Source organism: Narcine bancroftii, chromosome 5 (assembly GCF_036971445.1).
Source record: "Narcine bancroftii isolate sNarBan1 chromosome 5, sNarBan1.hap1, whole genome shotgun sequence".
NCBI lineage: Eukaryota > Metazoa > Chordata > Chondrichthyes > Torpediniformes > Narcinidae > Narcine > Narcine bancroftii.
The window spans coordinates 1,154,712-1,174,997 of NC_091473.1; the positions used below are offsets into that span (position 1 = coordinate 1,154,712).

Genomic DNA, 20,286 nt, shown 5'->3' on the forward strand with positions numbered 1-20,286 from the left:
GCGTCAGGCTCTTTCAGGTGGCCTCCCAACAGCCACAATCGGCTAGAATATGGGGCTTTATATTGGGGTATTCTGGCCACCTGAAAGAGGGTTATGCCTTCCTTGGCTTTTGCACTGTCACCGAACTTTTTTCGCGTGCTGCAAAGCTAATTTGTTGGTGCCGCATATATGCACAGTTACAGCGAAGGTAAACTCTGTCTCCTGCAGCAACCCCTCCCTTTCTTATCAATAATCCCAAACACAATTTGATAACAGAACATCGAATCTTGCAGCGGTCCAAAATTCCATGTTCTTGCTTTTAATTTCAAGTCTGTTAAAAAAAAAGCATCAAAGCTCCCTCCCTGCAGCTGCTTGCACGAGCGTAACACGTACCTCTTGAACGTTTCATTTTTCTCTGGTGAACAGTGTTCATCGAACATCTCGATAACCTTGACGAACTTGCCCTGGTCAGCTGCTTTGGCAAAAACAAATGTGTTGAAAAACCTCTAGTGCTTGAGGTCCTGCCACGGTAAGTAGCGGTGGAATCTTCCATGCATCCGGTTTGCTATCAGGTCCAATGGTTTGCAGGTACAGCATAAATCATTATTTGAACAACCTCCACTCATGGTCGGCATTTCCAGCTCAATTTACAGCGTCAGGAGCCTTTACATGCTCCATGATTTCTGCTGCTATCGACTGATTGTCATTAAGCACACTCCTGGTGCTTCTTCCACTCCTGGTACCATGTGATGTTCCTTTTATTGTAATAAAGAAACTTGGGTTCTTTTATATCAACTATATTAGCTAAAGTACTCACGATTTGTGGAGGCATCCATTTTGAATGTACTCTTCGCTGCAACAACTCATCTCCAACTCCCTCTAGTGGTCAGGATTATCACTATCACATTACAGAAATCTGAAACCAAAGCTCTGGCAGCAGCTGCCCACAGGGAATCAAGTGATGGCTAGGGAAGGTTCTCATGATAGGCCATCAATGTGAAATATTAATTTTGCTTTTCTCTACATTAATGGTAATGCCAATGCTTTTTGTTTGTATTTGACATTGACAGCAACAAAGTGACACTGTGATTGTAGTTCATACACAAAAGTGCTGGAGAAACACAGCAGATCCCACAGTGTCCACAGGAGGCAAAGATAATATAATTAAATGTTGGGCATACAGTAAAATCCCCATTATCTGGAATTTAAGCAATCGGCAGCCTCAAGAAACTGGCAGAAAAAAATCACGGAAAATAAAAATTTAAAATTGACACCCAAAAAGTTAGTTCGCCAATCCACACAAAACTCAATCTCAATCAACTGGAAAATGCTCTTATCCGGCATCTACCAATCAGACACTGGAGGTTTAACTGTATATCTTTGCCTCCTATAGATGATGCAGGACCTGCTGAGTTTCTCCAGCAACTCTGTGTATTAACTCTAAGCAATAAAGAGCCTTTCCATTGGTTCCATCTGTGGAGAAGGTTTAAGTGGAGATAAAATAGCAAAATATCTGATTAGAAAAGTAAAATAAATATTTAAACCTTCTGATTATTAATCGACAAGTAATATTAGTATTTTGAATATGTTAAAATATTTTCTTGTTTTCTCTTTACATTATTTTTCTCCATAAACGTTTTTACCAGGTGGGTCTTCATGCTTATATCCCTCCATTCCCTATCTATCTGAAAGCCTCTTCAAAATTGCTATCTTATCTGCTTCCACCATTACTCCCCCAACCTATTCCAGGCACCTATCACTGTGTAAAAATAAATGTCCCATGCGGCTCCTATAAATTCCATCCATTCCCCCCCACCCCCCCATCTTCAATGCATGCCCTGTAATATGTGACATTTTTGCCCTGGAAAAAAGATTATGGTCATCTACCCTACTTTATAAACTGCCAAGCCTCCCCTCTGAGAAAATAGTGCAAGTTTGTCCAACCTTTCCCCTTAAACTCATACCCTCTAATCCAGATAACATCCTCTGCTATTCCCTTTAGGAGGATTCATCCCTCTGTTCAGTACTCCAAGAGTACCTCATATAAGTTTTACACCATTTTCTGATCTGATTTTTCAGAGATGAATTCCCTGTTTTGTGAGAACTTTTGATGATCTTGTTACCTGGACATTTAATAACTTGTGCAACTGTCCACATCCTTCCTATAAGGTACATCATAGCCCACACAGCCTGAATTCCTTATACTCAATGCCCCAACCAATGAAGGCAAGCATTCCTTATGCCTTTTCCACCTCCATGGACCACGGACCGGGAATCTCAGATTCCTCTGCAGAGCAATGCTTTTAAGTGCTCAGTTATTAACTATTTATTTTCTCTTTACATTTTACCTCCCAAAGTGCAACACCTCACACTTGTCAGGATTGAAGTCTAAGAATTGGAGGCTCCAATAGCTCAGTGGTTAGAGCATTGGTCCTGTAAACCAGGGGTAGCGATTTTGTTCCTCACTGGGGCCTCATTTCTGTGAGGGCCGCTGGATAAAGTGACGACTCTCTTGTCTTTCTTACAGTAGAACCTTTATTCCCTCTGCACGAAACTCCAAGAGTACTGCAGACAGGTTTTCTGATCTTAAGTTCTGCTTTTCCATTCCATTTTTTTAATGTACACTTTTAAAGACCTTGTGATCTGTACACTTTATGACTTGTGTACAACTGGTCACCTAAATCATGTTGCATCAAGATCCCACCTACAACTACAAGTAATGTGTCCACCTTCTTTGTTAGAACAATGCCTCACATTTGCCATTTCCTCTCAGAAGAGATGTAAATGCCTTGCATTGGTCAGTCCTCCTCAGTATTATTTTAGTGTCTTCTGCAAATGTTGACATTATGTTTCAAATTTCAAACCCGCATCATTGATTTTACAACCAGCAAAGGCCTATGATTTAAGTAAAGACTGGCATCTGCTGGTGGCCCACCTCAAAGCCTATTTTAACATTGAAGGACCAAAATTTTGTGACCATTCACTGAGGATTTCTTGTCCTGCCACATCCTGTTTAGGGTGAATATTTAGCCAATAGCAAGAGCAATTATTACACCACAATATGATGGTGCTGTGGATAAATTGAAATATATGGGAGCAAACATTATTCTGTAATTATGGAAGCAGGTGAATTACATACCCTTGATGAACCAGTCAACAAGGCTAAGGCTGTAGACAGGATGTTAAATGTATATGAAATGACTTAAGGAATGAAGTTCAAAGACCAAAAAGAACATTCAAATCGGGCATAGTACATAAATAGATAGAAAATCATCTGTTTTCCAGATGGAAAATAATTGTATTGTGTGCTATAAATGGGAGGATGATCTTCCAGGAATCAATATCAAACTTATAAATCCACCTTTTCTTATTAAACGGAGGTAAGCAATAAATCTGTGGATGCGGAGGTCTAGTGCAGTACACAAAAGCACTGGAGAAAGGCAGCAGATCACAGAGCACTTATAGGAAGTTAAAAGGCAGTTGTCGTTTCAGACTTGAGCCTTCCTGAAGAAGGGCTCAGGCCCAAAGTATCGACTGCCCGTTACTTCCAATAGATGTTGCATGTCCTCCTGAGTTTCACTAGCGCCTTTGCATGTTGTACTTTCCCTATTAAGTGCAAAGATGGAAACCAATCATTCTTTCATTCCAAATTGTTGGCTGAATTAAGGTTCAACTGATCTGGGTGTAGGCAGAGGCCATGATCACACATGTCAGTCAGGAGAACTACTAGGACCCATCTAGCATGTTCACATTTCACTCCATCCTGCCCTGTGGGAAGACTGAATGTGGCTGCATTCTACGGGGGGAGGGTACCTTCTCACTGTGATGCAAGAGCCTTCCAGAGAGATGCGAATGATCCGGAAGCATGCACAAACTAGAGCCAGTGGAGTCGCACCCAAAACTCAACAAACAGCAGGTGGAAGAGGCCCTTTACCCTTTGTGCTCTCTTCTACCATTCAGTAAGATCCTACCTGTTACAATAGTCTTTGATGACAATAGCATCCAAGCATTTATTTTCTCTCCCTCGTATGCAGTGAAGATATTCGGCGGTTGGTGAGAATTCCAAAAGTCTCCCTTTTGAATGTGGTTGTAAGGACTACTTTGAGATTATCATTCTTCACCTGTTTGTTTTTTGTTTAAACATCATCTGTAGGACATTAGAGACCATGCATCCTCATGCGTACATGCACCAAGAGAACCTTTCCAATCATTTAAATCCAAAGCGCAAAGTTTGCAACTTGCCCCTCAATTGTGCACTTCATCTGCAATATTCCTTGGGGATTCTATAAATGTTACAATGAAATCAATATAAACACATACACAGCAGGAAAAATACAGAGGTTTCTAAAACATATTAGCCTAATTTAGTCAATTGATACACAAGCAGTTATGAGGTGCATCAGGTTTTACATTCGTTCAATATTCATGGTGTCCTCACACACATCATATATCCACTTGACTTCAATAGTTCATGACATTCAGGTCTCAAAAAAGCAGAGAGAACCAAAACTCTGGATTTAAGGGGGCAATAAAATATTTTATTATCTGTTTCCTTTTTCACTTTATCTAACAAAAGTACAGTATCATCTTTTGATTAAACACATAAATCAATTTGATCCCAGAACAGTCAAGGAAATTATCTTTTTTTAAATTAAACTTCTCTTTGTTTACCGTTTAGTCATAAATCAACACACCAACTGTAATTTCCAATTCATTTCCTTTCCACCCCAGCTCTGCAGTGCGCACAAATCCGTTAGAAGTTCAGGCAGCGTCAGCTACTCCTATCTCTAAATCCTGTCTTCCTCTCACGAGTCATGAGGCCATTCACCCCCACTGGTTTTATCCTGCCTCTCGGAGCGGTGTTCCTGTTGAAGCTTATTTTTCCTGTCATCTCTTCCCTCTCACTTGCCCATCCTCCCAATTCTTCTGCCACCCAATTTATAGCTGAAGGGTCATTTATAGCAGTCGGTCAACCTACCAACATATGTTGGAGTTGTGGGAGGAAAGCAGAATACCTACAGGAACCCACGGGGAAAATGTACTCTGGATCAAACTGGGCTACACACCCTTCCGACCTGAAAAAGAATGATAGCATTCCAAGCCCCACTCCAGAGACTTAAACTATAAGCTGGCTGTCTTGTGTCGTGCTGAGCAAGTGGAGAACTATTGAAGGTGATTTCTTTTGGATAAAGATATTTTAAACCAAATCCCTCTCTCCACTCCCAGGTAGATATAAACAGCCTTTCAAGGAAAGGGAAATGATCCCAGGTTCCCGGATTCACATCTTGTGGGAACTTGCTGTGTGCAAACTGACTGCAGTGATTCAAACATTTCAACAGTGACTGTGCCACCCAAGTGGCTTTTAGTCACTCTGAAGTGAGATGAAAGACACCATACAAGTGCAAATAACTCAAGATTGAGTTCAAAGTTTGCATGGTTTCAGGTCTGGGTGGCAAAGAGCAGGTGATGACAAGAGTAACAGAAGTATTGTGCCTGCACAGTAGAATGAAAGGCATTTCCCAACACCATTAGCATCCAATCAGAGGAATGGCGGGTTATTGGAAATCACTTTCCCAATCTGAGGGCGTCCAATTACATGAAGGACTCTGTACCCCAACCAGAAACTAAATATATTCCATGAACTACAACCTTTTCGGAAGTCAATGTTAGTTGGCAACATTACGAACTGAGAGATACTGATTCAGTCCTGAAAGGTGGAGCTGAATGAAGATGGTTGAGGAAGCATCCTAACCTGATCTACTGCATATTAGAAGAGGAGGAAGAAAATGACTAGATATCACTTTGCACATTTGCAGCAGCTTTCTAGCAGATAAAATGGTCTTGAGTTATAGTTACTGTTGTAATCTTGAGACTGTAGCCATCACATTATGTGTGGCCAGATTCCACAATCACTAATGCAATACAAGCAGGTATTTAAAACAAAAAGGATCTTGATTGAAGAATAAATATTGGCATGAGGCATGCTGTTTTGAAGATGTTGCCTTGAGGCCTTCTCTACATGAGCCCTGACCTTGGTTGCATGGGTCTTCTGAAAGATAGATGCTCTAACATTGCAGCTTAATCCACTCTCAATCCAGTGTCAACAGTGGGAGACTTGGTCCCTCAGACTTCTGATTCAGAAGGAAGAGACAAGGTCTGAATATATTCCAGAATCGATACCAGAGCCGCAAGGGTGGTGGGGGTGGGGAGGAACAATATACTTCAGATCAGTATATTGAAATATGGAGAAACTTGTGTGAATTGGAGACAGGAAAACAGGAAAGAAGGGCTGGAAGGGTAAAGACACAGCAGAGGATTGAAGAATTAAAACGCGAAGATTGAAGGATTGTGGATAGAAGAATGAAAACTTGACGTACAAGTGCATCAGAAGCAGAACACTGAAGGTTTTCTGCAAGCTAATGAGTTAGGTCTATTCCCTTGCAACAGCTTAACAAGTTGCAAGAAAATTGTTTTAGCATAGATAGGCAACTGGGTTGGCATGGATGAATTGGGCTGAAGGGCCTGTTTTCATGTTGTACTGCTCAGCAACTCACACTTGTGTGAGGTGGATAAGTCAAACATATCAAACCATGACTCTATGACATATTTTAGTGCCTCCCTCAATATGCCAAGTGATGCATAGCTCACGTGGTTTACTACATTATCAGGCAGATTTTGCATTACAGTTTACAGGGTAATGCAGAGGATTGTCACATGACACAAATGTCTTCTGTAATTTAGCAGTCACACAGATTCCTCTCACACACCCTGATCAGCTCGAGAAGGTGTCCAGTGCCAAGCAGACCATTAAATATTAAAAAGCTTTAATTATTTTTATTTTCTATTAAATTAAAATGTAATTATCCATTTAATAAAATATAAATATTGTGTAAAGGAATCTGAGAAGCTTCATTTCTAAACATGACAGCGCAATCTAATAAAAACAAATCAATGCTGCATATTATAACACAAACCAAAAATAAAACACACATTTTCTTCAGACATAGCTGCAAATATTGTTTTCACCAAATACACAATTTCTATTCATTCTCCCCAGAATTATTATTTTCTAAATGTTCTGAGTTGTTAATAAAACTGCATACAATGTTAACAAGGTCCAGGGGACTGTGACAAACACTTGCAGTATAATAAGAATATGGGTTAAGTTCCTCATAAGGAAGATCACATTTAATTATTAAAACACAGACATTGAATTAAATTATTAAAGCCATTAGAAGATTACTGCTGCCCACTCCTTTCATTTGAAATGTTTTGAGTTGAAGAGAATCTTCATTCATATGCTTTCTTTTTTTGTTGATCCACCCTCTGTTCCCCATCCTGCAAACAGATGTTACTCCACCTCTGGGAAGATGTCCAGGATACTCTGCACTCATGATGGACTGGCCTTCCCTGATGAAATGGGTGACTGACCTGTTGGATTTAATGGGTTCCCATTGGGATGCCTTCCCAATGGGTTCTTGTGATTAGTTCCACAAAAGTGGGGGAGTGGGGGGGAGGGAAGGAACACAGTCGCAGAGTTTCCAGCAGTCCCCTGCCTTCGCAATGACAAGAAGGAAATCATCGACATGCTTCTTCCTCCTTGTTTGACATCAGGTGAATTGACCCATGCCAGCATCTGTTCTTTGTTCGGTATTGAGCAAGGGTATATCATGCTTCAGGATCTGTATTGAAGAAGGGTTGGTGGAGGGAAAGCCATGGGTGAAGATATTTGCCTCCTCTGCTCAAGATGTGTGATGCAAACAATCCAGTTGCTCAAATTACTCAGCTTAGCGAAGCAGTCATCACCATTCTGACCCTGATCTCCCAAACAAGAAAATCGCATAGCTCCAAGCTTCACAGGGTCAGGTCATGGGCATGTTTTACAAATTAAATAAAGTAGCAACCTGGTGGTGGTGGCGGTGTCCCTGGTGACAAGGAACTCTTTCTTGGTGTGAAAATGGCAGGCATGAAATAATCATTTGTTTTACAGAATTATTGCTTTGTGAGATTGTCATGACCAAACATTGCCGGGCTCCAGAATGTTTATGAGCTGAAAGCCTAAAAATGGCTCTAGGGCTTAAAACACAGGACAATTTTCCTACCAAGGAATAGACTGTACAAAACTGTGCATTAACCAAAGTGCTCTATTTATCTGCTCTGTCTCTGAATTGACCGAAAAATATATACATATCAGGAGCCACTTGATACGTGACCTCCGTCAATATGGACATCCTTTATTTGGGAGTAGGAACAGGGAGTCAAAACAATAAGAATGTACCTACTGTAATAACTCTTCCTCCTTCGGCAGGAGAGCTCTGGATCCTGGAATCCTGGCTGGCTTCATGCTTCTCCTTACCATAGGAAACCTACCCTGGCTGACAGCAGCTCCTTAACCCCAGACTGGGTAACTGCCCACAGCATGGATGGCTCTGCACAATACCATGTATGCATTTAACCATCTGAAACATCAGTGTTATTTTTTTAAAACCAAAGAAATATTAATTGTTTAGGCAACAAAATGCAGCTCAGAACTGCTATCTACAACAGAACTATGAAAAGTGCCCACAGCACTTGGTAGAAGTTTGGAGGTGGAAACAACATGTGGCATTTTGTGATCTTTGTATTCTTCTGAACCACCTTCAACAAGGTGCCAATATAGAGTTCAATTGTGTCACAGGAGCGCAATATAAAATACATATATAAACAAGGGCCCTCCCCACCCTCCCAAGTAAATCTAAGATCCTCAGTTCGGAACATAGTTGAACACACAAGTCCCTGCTCTACTTCACTTTAACACTCAGAATGACACCCCTGTCCTAGCTCCATACAAAATAACTTAGAAATGGTGTGGTTTCATAAAATTTCATGCAAAATGTGGATCAACTTCTTACTGTACAGTAACACGGTATAAAATTTGCTGGTCTGCAAAACTATATATATATATGTGCAGTGTTTGTACATATGTCTCATCGTGGATGGTTCAGTATGGACACTGTATTTATCTCCCGTGTTCTACAACAATGGTCTTGCTCATTGAGGGTGAGGGGGGCACTTGGCTCTTAGTGGACGAGGCACTCCGTCGCTTAGTGGCCTCCGTTAATATTGTTTCCTTCTGTGATCCAGTCGATGATGATGAAGCTCAGGCTCATGGTCATGAAGAGAAAGCCCAGGCTTGCAAAACAAGCAGCCTGTGAGAAAAGACAGACAGGAGAACAAGGTGTGATTACCATTGGGAAAATCTCACACAGCAGAGTGATGCCTTCAGGAAATGGGCAAGGGCTTGGAGTGCTGGGACTTGGCAAAACCACACCTACAGGGTATAGCCATCAAATGTACCCATTGTAGAGCAGGCAGGCTGACTGGCCTGGCTTTGCCTCTATATTCCACCTAGTCCCATTGACCTGCACCCAGACCATGGCCCTCCAGACCCCTACCATCCATGTTCCTATCCAATTATAAGATAACATGGAAGAAATTTTTGAGCCTCTCCCACCTTGGTTAGTCCTCTCCCCTGCTTTACCCCATCAGGCCTACACACATTATTCCTTTATCAGCAGAGAATTGGTCAAATCTGTTTCCAGGCAAAGAATCTAGGGTCAGCAGAAAGATCGCCTGATCTCCCATCCTCCACTTTTTTAAAACTAGCAAAACAATTTAAAAAAAAGTTCATTTCCTCTGAAGCCGAAAGAGCCAGTCGGCAGTAGAGCTTGCTTTGCATTTTCAGCCAGTGACGGGAAGGAGCAGATAGATGGGCTGCTCATTTGACACAGGCGTCTGTATCGGATTTGGGCGGTCACACCAAAGAATAAGTTGTACTCTGTTCGGGCTGGTTCTTGCTCTGCCTTGATCAGTACAGATGACAACAAACATTTGCTCTGTCCTCGCATTGATGACCGACAGGCACCCAGTCATTCGAACAGGCACAGCACCATCACTGCAACTTGGCTTGGAGTCGTTATAAACATACTCGTCCTTCAAATTTCTGATTAAAATCCAATGTCCTTAAACTGGCTCCATCATGCCTAGCTTTAATAAATCTCTTTCTCATGCTGCCAATAGCTGCAGACTCTTGTACTATCTAAAGCTAATGACATTGGTAACAAAACTGCACAAGGGCATGTTTGACTCATGGGCAGTACATATTCCAGTTAAAAATGGGGAGATAACCACCTTTTCTGGTGCTGAATTGCCACTTTGTGCCTGAGTGTTAGATCTTGCATGCCCTCAGTGCTGTGCATAAGGCAGCAGTGTGCTCCAGTCTGAGATTATAAAGCACTTTTATATTCCAGTGCCCTGGACAGCATGTGTGGTGTTTACCTCTGTAACAGAGGCTGCCGTTCAATGTCATCCTTGGTTATGAACCTATGCACATTGAAATCATGATTTAAAATTATACTTTTTGACTAGAAGGCATTATTAAAGCAGTGCAGGCTGTGGGGTTGTTTTTGTGAATTTCACTGCAATATGTGGAGCCCATTAAAAATCACAAAAATCCCCACCAAGGGCAACTATCCCTTTAAACGCTAGCTGCCTCTTCTCTTGCAGCAAGTTTCCCATAGCAGCGGAATCCATTTGCATTCACGACAGTATCTGGCACCCTCTCTGGGTTGGCAATGCCCAGACATTCAATGTTAAACAGCCCAACCCAGCAAAGGTTTGACAGCAGATGTAATCACTCTCAGCTGACTTTCAGAGCGGAATCCACTCTGTTGAGAAATACAGTCCCAAGAATATAATATTAACTGCATTTCTGCAATAACAATTATGCCTTTGAAACCTCTGCCACTCTCTTCAGCATTATCTTAATATAACAACAGATTAAGCATTAGTAAACTGGCACATTATTCTCTAAGATTTTTATATTTCACTTAAATGCTGTGAGACACACCAGAATTTTTGGAAGCGTGCACATGGGCTCTTCTTCCTTTGGTACGATCCGTATGTAGAATACAGCCGGGAAGATGAAAATTAAACACGGGGCAGAAGTTGCACCTGAAGAAAGAGAAACCGATTAGTGCACAACCTGGCCTGAAGACGCACATAAATTGGAGATCTGTTCAAGTGATTCTTTCTCTCACACACTGGTTATTTAACCCACATTTTTATTTGCTTGCGATTTTTTTTTGCTCAATGACTTTATAAGCTAAGGCCAACTCTACAAAATGAGAAGCCTACCGACTTCAGGCTCCGACATCATTACTTCACAGGAGGGTGCAGTCATTGCCTGGGCTGTTCAATGCAGAAGTGCCAGGGAGGTTTGACCCACTGTCGGTACTCCAAGGAAAGGTATCCGAGCAGGCTGCCGTCCACTGTGGCCCTGGCCTGCTTGGGTTCTGGTACCTGTTGCAATGTTCAAGACTAATCTGACTACCTAACCTCTAAGTCCAATCAATATACATCTGGAACACAATTGGCACCATTTCCTCAATATGCAGTTACTGGCTTAAGGTATGTCCAGAGTGCCTGCACAGCTGAAGGAAATGCTGACAATGGTAATCAAAGATCCTGGCACACAGTGGAGCTGATTGACGTTGGCAAGCTGCAGAGGATGCAGAGAAGAGTTTCAAGGACATTGCCAGGTCTCAGGGACCTGAGCTACGAGGAGAGGTTGAGCAGGCTGGGACTTTATTCCTCAGAGCACAGGAGGTTGAGGGGTGATCTCATAGAGGTGTACAAAATCACGAGAGGAAGAGATCAGGTAAACACAGAGTCTTTTTTCCCCTGAATTGAGGAATCAGTGACGAGAGGATATAGGTTTAAGGTGAGGGGGGAGAGATTTAACGGGAACCTGAGGGTGATGGGCGTATGGAATTGGCTGCTGGAGGAGATGGTTGAGGCTTAAGAAAAAAATTGGATGGATCCATGAATAAGATGGGTTTAGAGCAAGTGGTTTTCAAACTTTTTCCTTCCACTCGCGTACCACCTTAAGTAATCCCTATGCCATTGGGATTAAAGGTAAAGGTTCCATTATTGTCATGTAATGCTATATTTAGATTATAATATAAATGAAATTTTTTAACTTTTGTCTACTGTATGCCAGACAAAGAGTCACCATTTTGTCCAGCACCCATAAGGTGGGATGTGGGTGGAAAGAAAAAGGTTTGAAGACCACTGTTTTAATCGTCCTTTATTGACTCGTTATGTGCACGGTTTCATAACTTCAAAGGAAATGGGCCAATGACCATTTTTCTCAAGCAAAATATTTCAGAAATAAGTGGGTCTAGAGCAGTGGTTCTCCACCTTCCCTTCCCTCTCACATCCCACCTTAAGCAATCCCTTACTGATCACAGAGCACTGATGGCATAGGGATTACATAAAGTGGTGTGTGAGTGGGAAGAAAAAGTTTGAGAACCACTGGTCTGGAGGGTTATGGGCCAAACACAGACTAGTATGGGTGGGAAATTTTGGCCAGTGGGGGTAAGTTGGACTGAATTGCCTGTTTCCACGCTGTGTGGTTCTATGTCAGTACCAGCCTAGTTTGATCACAAGCTTCTGGGGAGGCTGAGAAGGAAGGAGTCGCATGCCAAGCACCCAGAGCGATTCAGGTAAATAACCTGCCATACAATATTCCTCAGCTCAGTTACACAATACATCTGGTTATTACAGTTCTGCAGCATCAGGGTGGAAACTACATTCCGCTCTCACATATGCAGTCTCCCCTCAGGGGCTAGAACAAATAAGTTGTTTCTTCTGAGAATGGCCACTGTGGGTGACAAAGAAGGTTACAGTTTCTGAGTCAGCTGGGCAGATGAAAAGAAAGGTATAATAAAACGATGCACATCCAAAAAATTAGGAGAAGGTATTACAAGGAGACCAATGATTCCAAATTAAGCTATACCGTTTGTGGTTTCAATTTACTCGGTTTAGTACAATTTCTTTGTATAGACACACTTCCAACGTCAAAGGTTCCTTTCAATGTCAAAACGTAATAACAAGTTCATTTATTATCTGATTGTACAAGTCAACCAGCTACTCTGTCTCCGGTCCTCGACGCAACACAGTGCGAACACACGTACAGACATAACACACGTACAAATAATATATATGCACAGTACTTGTATACAAATATTAAAATAAATAAATACCATGGTATTGCTAAATAAATAGTAGAGTCTCGAAGGGTTAGTGTGAGTAGTTTATCAGTGTTCAGCATCTCACTGCCCGTGGGAAGAGGCTGTTCCTCAGCCTGGTGGTGCTGGTTCTGATCTCTTCCCTGACGGGAGTAGCTGGAAAATGCTGCATGCAGGGTGGAAGGGGTCCTCGATGATTTTGTGAGCCCTCTTTAGACAATGATTCCAGTAAATTTGAACGATGGAGGGAGGGAAGGTGAGGTTTTCCCCAGTGAGCTTCTCTACTGCTCCTCCGATCTGATTCACTACAGCAACCATACCACACTATGATGCAACTGGCAGGATGCTCTCGAGGGCACTCCTCCAGACAAATGTCAGAATGGTGGCTGGTAGCCATAAGAGTCTACAACTTCTTGTGGTACATTGACTAGCAGAGGTGCTGCCATCTTGGGCACAGATCTAGACTTCTGTGGTTGCAGGATGTTTAAAAAAAAACACCATTGAACCACACCACCCAGCACACAATCTGTTCTCGCTGCTGCCATCAAGGAAGAGGTATCGGTGCCACAAGACTCGCACCGCCAGGTTCAGGAACAGCTGCTACCCCTCCACCATCGGACTCCTCAATGACAAACTCAATCAAGGACTCATTTAAGGACTTGCTTTGCACATGCGTGAGAGTCAAGGACTTGTGCACTTTAGTGATTTTCATTTTGTTTTCTCTGTATTGCACAGTCAGTTTGTTTACATTCGTTATCTGTTTACAGTTCTTTAATTGTTTGCAGGTTTGTGCTGTGTATTATCAATAAGGAGTAATTCTGTGGCACCTGCAGGAAAAAAGGAATCTCAGGGTTGCATGTGATGCCATGTATGTACTCTGACAATAAATCTGAAATCTAACAGGCTGCTTAAAGCCTGTACAGAGCCGTCACCATTAGAACTGGGCAATAGGACCCTGTGGAGCAGGGCTGTGTCTACGCTCTTCACTCTCCCGGGTCTGCACCAGTGGCAGCGCTGCTGTTACAGCAGTGCCGCCATTTTGTTTTTGAGACTTGAACATACCACCTCAGTCCTGCTTGCTAGTAGACCCACGGCTCAATGACCCTCAGATAAACACTGAATTGTCCCTCTCCCGTACCTTTTGCTGGTTTCAGAACCAAGTGAGAAATATAACCCATGACTGTCCTAATGCATTAACTGTTTAAACAACAAGAGGGAATCCATGATGGCACAAGATCTCCAATTTTTACCAGTGATCAGTAACAAGCCTTATTACCCCATGCATTATTTATAGTCTACATTAGACTAGAAATCTCAAGCCTTAAATTTCCTAACATTGGACCATATTACACTGATCATGCATACCAAACTAGACAAAAGACTCTGCATCACCACATTAGATCACACCACACACTACATGAGACCTGAGGCCATACCACAGCATAAAACACTGCACGAGGGCACAGACCAAACATCACTATGCCAGAGCATACCATGCTGCACAAGGCCAGATATGACTGCATTATGCTGTCAACCTAAAAACTGGACCATACATTAACACAGCAAACTATACATTGCTACACCGGTCCATAAATTAACTCATTTTTGAAATTTAAACATACAGCTCAGTAACAGGCTACAGTAACCTACACCCCTGGTAGGTTTTGAAGGGTGGGAGGAAACCAGAGAAAACTCACACAAACGTACAAACTCTTTACAGACAGCGTGGGACTCAAACCCCAGTCCAGTCCCGGTCTCTAGCGCTGTAAAGGCATTGTGCTAACCGCTACGGCAACCGTATATTATCACACTAGACCTTACAGACCCTTCTAACTAGCTCACTCCCCTGTGCCCCACCACACTAGACCATGCACCTTCACACTATATCTATATCACCATACCCAATTTTTCTCTGCTCCTGTGCCATGCTAGGCTCTAACTCCAAATTCCAACTTCAGTCAGGTTAGAAATGCAGCATGTGGGTGAAGCTAAATGTTGTGAATCAGCTTCTTGGGAATCATAGGGAGTATCATGCAAAGAACTGAAACAAATAAGCAGTAGAACAAGATACAGTAAAACCCCTGGTATTTGGCACCTATGGGGATTGGTAGATGCTGGATAAGTGTACTTTCTGGTTGCTTGAGACTTTCTCTTACAATGCCTAACTAATACACCTTTATTACGAATAAACAGTTTAAAAGACAAAATACAAACATACTAAACTGTACTTACAAACTCCACTTGCATGAATATTGAAGCATTTTACTTTATTTTCAGTCACTTTCTTTGAAAGCATTTAACTATCGCTGCATCTGTAGGTTCCTTCCCTCCACAGAGCCGCCCAAAAAGTGAACAATAACGTTATAGATAATTAACCCCAACTCCCCCAAGATTACAGATAAAGACTCTGACCGGGGGGGGGGGATGGGAGGGGAAACGGGACTCTTACCAAGCAGGGATAAGGAGACACTTTAAGAGAGTCACCCCAATGGCGAGCGGCATCATCCTAGGCAATGCCATTTTGTCCAAACACAACTTTATTCAAACCTGATTCAAGCACCTGCTACAAGCTTGACTCTACTGGCTGAATATTTGCTCCCATCGTCACCAAAAGTTTATATGTTATTTCAGAGAACATTTACTTTTACAATTTTAAACATATGCACTTTTTTTATTCTTAGTTATTTTGATTTTAAAATTTCTTTTCTTTCTTTTTTTGCTAGTTGCGTGACGCTGTCGATTGTTTGAATTCCAGATACTAGGGGCTTTACTGTATTAGATTTTACTTTGAGAGGTGGAACAATTGAAAGACTAAAGAGCTTCTTAAAACTTCATTAAAAAGGCGGCACAGCTGGTGTAGCGGTTAGCGCAACGGCTTTACAGTGACAGTGATTGGGACCGGGGTTTGAATCCTGCGCTGTCTGCAAGGAGTTTGTACATTCTTCCCATGTTCTGCATGGGTTTTCCCCAGGGGCTCCTTCAAAACGTACCAGGGGTGGAGATTAATTGGGTGTAAATTGAGGACATGGACTCGTGGGACGAAATGGCCTGTTACCGTTCCGTACAACTATATCTATGTCTAAATTCCTATTCTCCCTAATGCCTTCTGTACTGGCAAATCCAGGATGATATTAGCACTTCCCTGAATTGTGTCTGTTTAAGTTGGGAGGAGCTGCAAATATATGGCATTTTGTTCAGTCTGTAAGATTACAAGTTACCATTTTGTGTGTTCACTTTACTTAACCAAGGAACATTAATCCATCTTTATCTTGTAGATGCTGTCACGCCTGTTTAGTTTGTATTGTTAAACCTCCCTTTGAAGCTCTGTTGACTTATTGTTGGCTCTTGATAAAACGATGATCAGAGAAACTGGCCTGGAACCATTTCTGAGCACAGCAATGAACTCATCTTAAATGTCAGTACATCCATTCCTCTGGGCTCATGTCTGCATCACAGGCACAGCAGCATTACTAGACCTCCGACAGACTCCAGTGTCTCCTCAGTGTTCACCCCATCGATGGTAGCACCACAACCTCATCTGTTCCATTTATTTTTAATGTAATACAGCAGACCACAGTGTGAAAAGGCTGAGGTAATGTCTTCAGAGGGCCAGGCAGCTTGAAGCTCCGATTTACTGAGTGCTCCCAAACCTTCCATGAAACTGTCTGAAAATAATTCCTTGATGTTATATAATTGAACTGCTAAATGATTGAACCAATCATTCTCACTAGACTGTTAGACAATCGTACACAAACGTAATCAAGATGAGGCTTCCAAGTGATGTACTTTCTTAATGAAACACTTCTTTACTCTGTTCCAAGTGCAGCATTTACTGAAAGTGGAAATAATCTTGGCTCCTTACTAAGCATTCAGAAAAATATATACAATACAGGTACTTCCTGATGTGATTTACCTCCATCCACACGTACGACCGAAAATTTGTTGATAAAATTTACATGGATTATGCTGCATTTGGCTAAGTATAACAGGGATACAGGGCATGTAAGAGCCAAAATGCGCATACTTACCTTGTCAGTCGGCGTCCGGGGGTCTGTAGGCTGGGTGTGGCCATCTTGATTCCTGTGTACACGCGCAAGCCTTTGGTTGGCACATGCGCAAGAGTTAAGCGCGCAAATTCAATATCGTTAGGGCACTTGACTCTCACGCATGTGCAAAGCAAACTTCAATACACAAATCCACCCCTCATGCACCAACCGCAGACTCATGCATACGCACAGGAATCAAGATGGCCGTGCCCAGCCTACGAACCGGGCCCAGCCTTTAGACCCCGGGATGCCGACTAACAAGATAAGCATGGACTAGAATGTGGAAAGATTCTCCAAGGTTGATCGACAAATTCCGGAAGCTTTAAGCTGTTATCGTCAAATCTACGATGAAAAAAAACAATTGATTAGAAAGTCTGCTTTAAGACTTCAGTACTCCACATGTGCAGGCAAAATTCCAACTTGTGCCCATTTTGAGATACAACTGATCCTTTGGTCCCAATTATGGTAATAAATCGGTGACTACCTGTACTACAAATTCTACATAAAGGTTTATACAGTATGGAAACGGGTCCTTCAGCCCAATGAGCACGTTGTTCAAGATATCTGTCTGCACCATTCCCAATTGCCTAAGTTTGTCCCATATCTCTCTCAACCTGTCCTATCCATGCATCCATCCAAAGGTCTTTTAAACATTGGAATTGCACCTGCCTCTACAGAGGGTGAGAGCAGTGTCCAGGGAGTATGGCCACCTAGCTAGGAATACAAAAAGATAACAAAGGTAGGATGGAGATTAGGGTAGAAGGTAAAAAAGAGAATATATGTGAGGGTCATTCTCTGAGATGCATATATTTTAATGCAAGAATCGTAGTGAACAAGGTAGATGAGCTGAGAGCATGGATAGATACTTGGGGTCACGATATTGTGGCAATTAGTGAGACCTGGCTACAGGAGGGGCAGGACTGGCAACTTAATGTTTCGGGATACATTTGTTTTAGATGTGATAGATCAGGGGGTAAAAAAGGAGGAGGAGTTGCTCTGCTTGTTAGGGAGGACATTACTGCCGTGAGGTGGCAGGATGGTATGGAGGGATCGACCAGTGAGGCTGTTTGGGTGGAATTGAGGGGTGGAGGAGGCAAGAGGGTGCTAATAGGGGTGTATTACAGACCACCAAATGGGCCAAGGGAATTAGAGGAACAAATCTGTCGGGAGATAACGTATATGTGTGAAAATCATAGGGTAGTGATCATGGGAGATTTTAACTTCCCACACATTGATTGGGATACCCATATGGTTAGAGGGCTGGATGGGCTGGAGTTCGTTAAATGTGTTCAGGATTGTTTTCTAAATCAGTTAGTAGAAGAACCGACTCGGAATGGTGTAATACTGGATCTCCTGTTAGGGAACGAGCTAGGTCAGGTAGCGGACATTAATGTTGGAGAACCAATTGGGTCTAGTGATCATAATTCTGTTAGTTTTAGGGTAGTTTTAAGGAAGAGCAAGGAGAGGCCTAAAGTTGAGGTTCTGGATTGGAAAAGAGCAAATTTCGAAGGAATAAGAAGGGATTTGGGGAGTATTGAGTGGGACAGGATATTTTCAGGTAAGGATGTTAATGAAAAATGGAGGATATTCAAAAAAGAAATTTTGAGGGTACAGAGTAGTTATGTCCCAGTCTGGATCAAAGGAAAGGCTGGAAGTCATAGGGAGGCTTGGTTTTCGAGGAATATTGGAAATTTGGTTAGGAGAAAAAGGGAGGTGTACAAGAGGTATAAAGAGCAGGGAGCTGAGAAGTTAAAGGAGGACTACAAGGAGTGTAGAGGGAATCTTAAGAAAGAAATTAGAAAGGCCAAAAAAAGGCATGAAGAGGCTTTGGCTGACAGAGTAAAAATAAATCCAAAGGGTTTCTATAAGTACATTAAAAGTAAAAGATTAGTGAGAGATAAAATTGGACCCCTTGTAGATAGCGAGGGTAGGCTGAGTGAGAAGTCTGAGGAAATGGGGGAAATTTTGAATGATTTCTTTGCCTCGGTATTCACTAGGGAAAAAAATGTTGAAACAGTTGAAGTAAAGAAAAATAGTGGGGAAGTCATGAAGCATATAAGGATAACCGAGGAGGTAGTGATGGCTGTGTTAAAAAAGATAAAGGTGGATAAATCTCCTGGACTGGACAAAATATTCCCTAGGACACTCAGGGAGGCTAGTGGACAGTTAGTAGGGCCATTAACAGAGATATTTAGGATGTCACTGGCCACGGGGGTGGTACCAAAGGATTGGAGGGTGGCGCATGTGGTTCCTCTGTTTAAGAAAGGGTCCAAATGCAAACCTGGGAATTATAGGCCTGTAAGTCTGACGTCTGTGGTGGGCAAGTTGATGGAAAGTGTTCTGAGGGATGCTATTTACAAATTTTTGGAGGTACAGGGATTGATAGGGAGTAATCAGCATGGTTTTGTCAGGGGTAGATCATGCTTGACAAACCTGATTGGGTTCTTCGAGGGGGTTACAAAACAGGTTGATGAAGGGAAAGCTGTGGATGTTGTCTATTTGGACTTTAGTAAAGCTTTTGACAAAGTTCCCCACAGGAGGTTAGGAAAAAAGGTGGAGGCATTAGGTATAAATAAGGAGGTAGTGAAATGGATTCAGCAGTGGTTGGATGGAAGGTGTCAGAGAGTAGTGGTAGAAAATTGTTTGTCCAATTGGAGGCCGGTGACTAGTGGAGTTCCTCAGGGTTCGGTCCTGGGTCCACTATTATTTGTTATATATGTTAACGATCTGGATGTAGGGGTGGAGAATTGAATAAGCAAGTTTGCGGATGACACAAAGATTGGTGGTGTTGTGGACAGTGAGGTAGATTACCGTAGATTAAAAGGTGATTTAGGAAGGCTGGAGGTGTGGGCTGAGAAATGGCTGATGGAATTTAATACAGATAAATGTGAGGTGCTACATTTTGGAAAGGCAAATTTAAATAGGTCATATACATTGAATGGTAGACAATTGAGGAGTGCAGAGCAACAAAGGGATTTAGGAGTTATGGTAAATAGTACCCTCAAGGCTGATACTCTGGTAGATGGTGTGGTGAAGAAGGCATTTGGAATGTTGGCCTTCATAAATCGGAGTATTGAATTCAAGAGTAGGAGGTTATGATGAAATTGTATAAGGCATTGGTGAGGCCAAATTTGGAGTACTGTGTACAGTTTTGGTCACCAAATTATAGGAAAGATATAAACAAAATAGAG

The 20,286-nt window shown here is 42.2% G+C and overlaps 1 protein-coding gene across 11 annotated transcripts in view; it reads right to left on the bottom strand.

The window, feature by feature from the left end:
- Positions 1–4,495: 4,495 nt before the first annotated feature.
- The window catches only part of LOC138763025 (sodium-coupled neutral amino acid transporter 3-like), a 200,536-nt gene continuing 184,745 nt past the window's right edge, over positions 4,496–20,286 (bottom strand). For 10 of the 11 annotated variants that reach the window (XM_069936542.1, XM_069936539.1, XM_069936543.1 and 7 more), the window contains 2 exons: positions 10,868–10,971; positions 4,496–9,167 (listed from right to left, as the gene is read on the bottom strand). In XM_069936542.1, the coding sequence (XP_069792643.1) occupies positions 9,063–9,167; positions 10,868–10,971 (209 nt within the window). In that variant the 3' untranslated portion in view covers positions 4,496–9,062. Of the gene's footprint in view, positions 9,168–10,867; positions 10,972–17,285; positions 17,438–20,286 lie in introns of those variants that run through there. The other variant, XR_011357287.1, reaches the window with a different exon arrangement.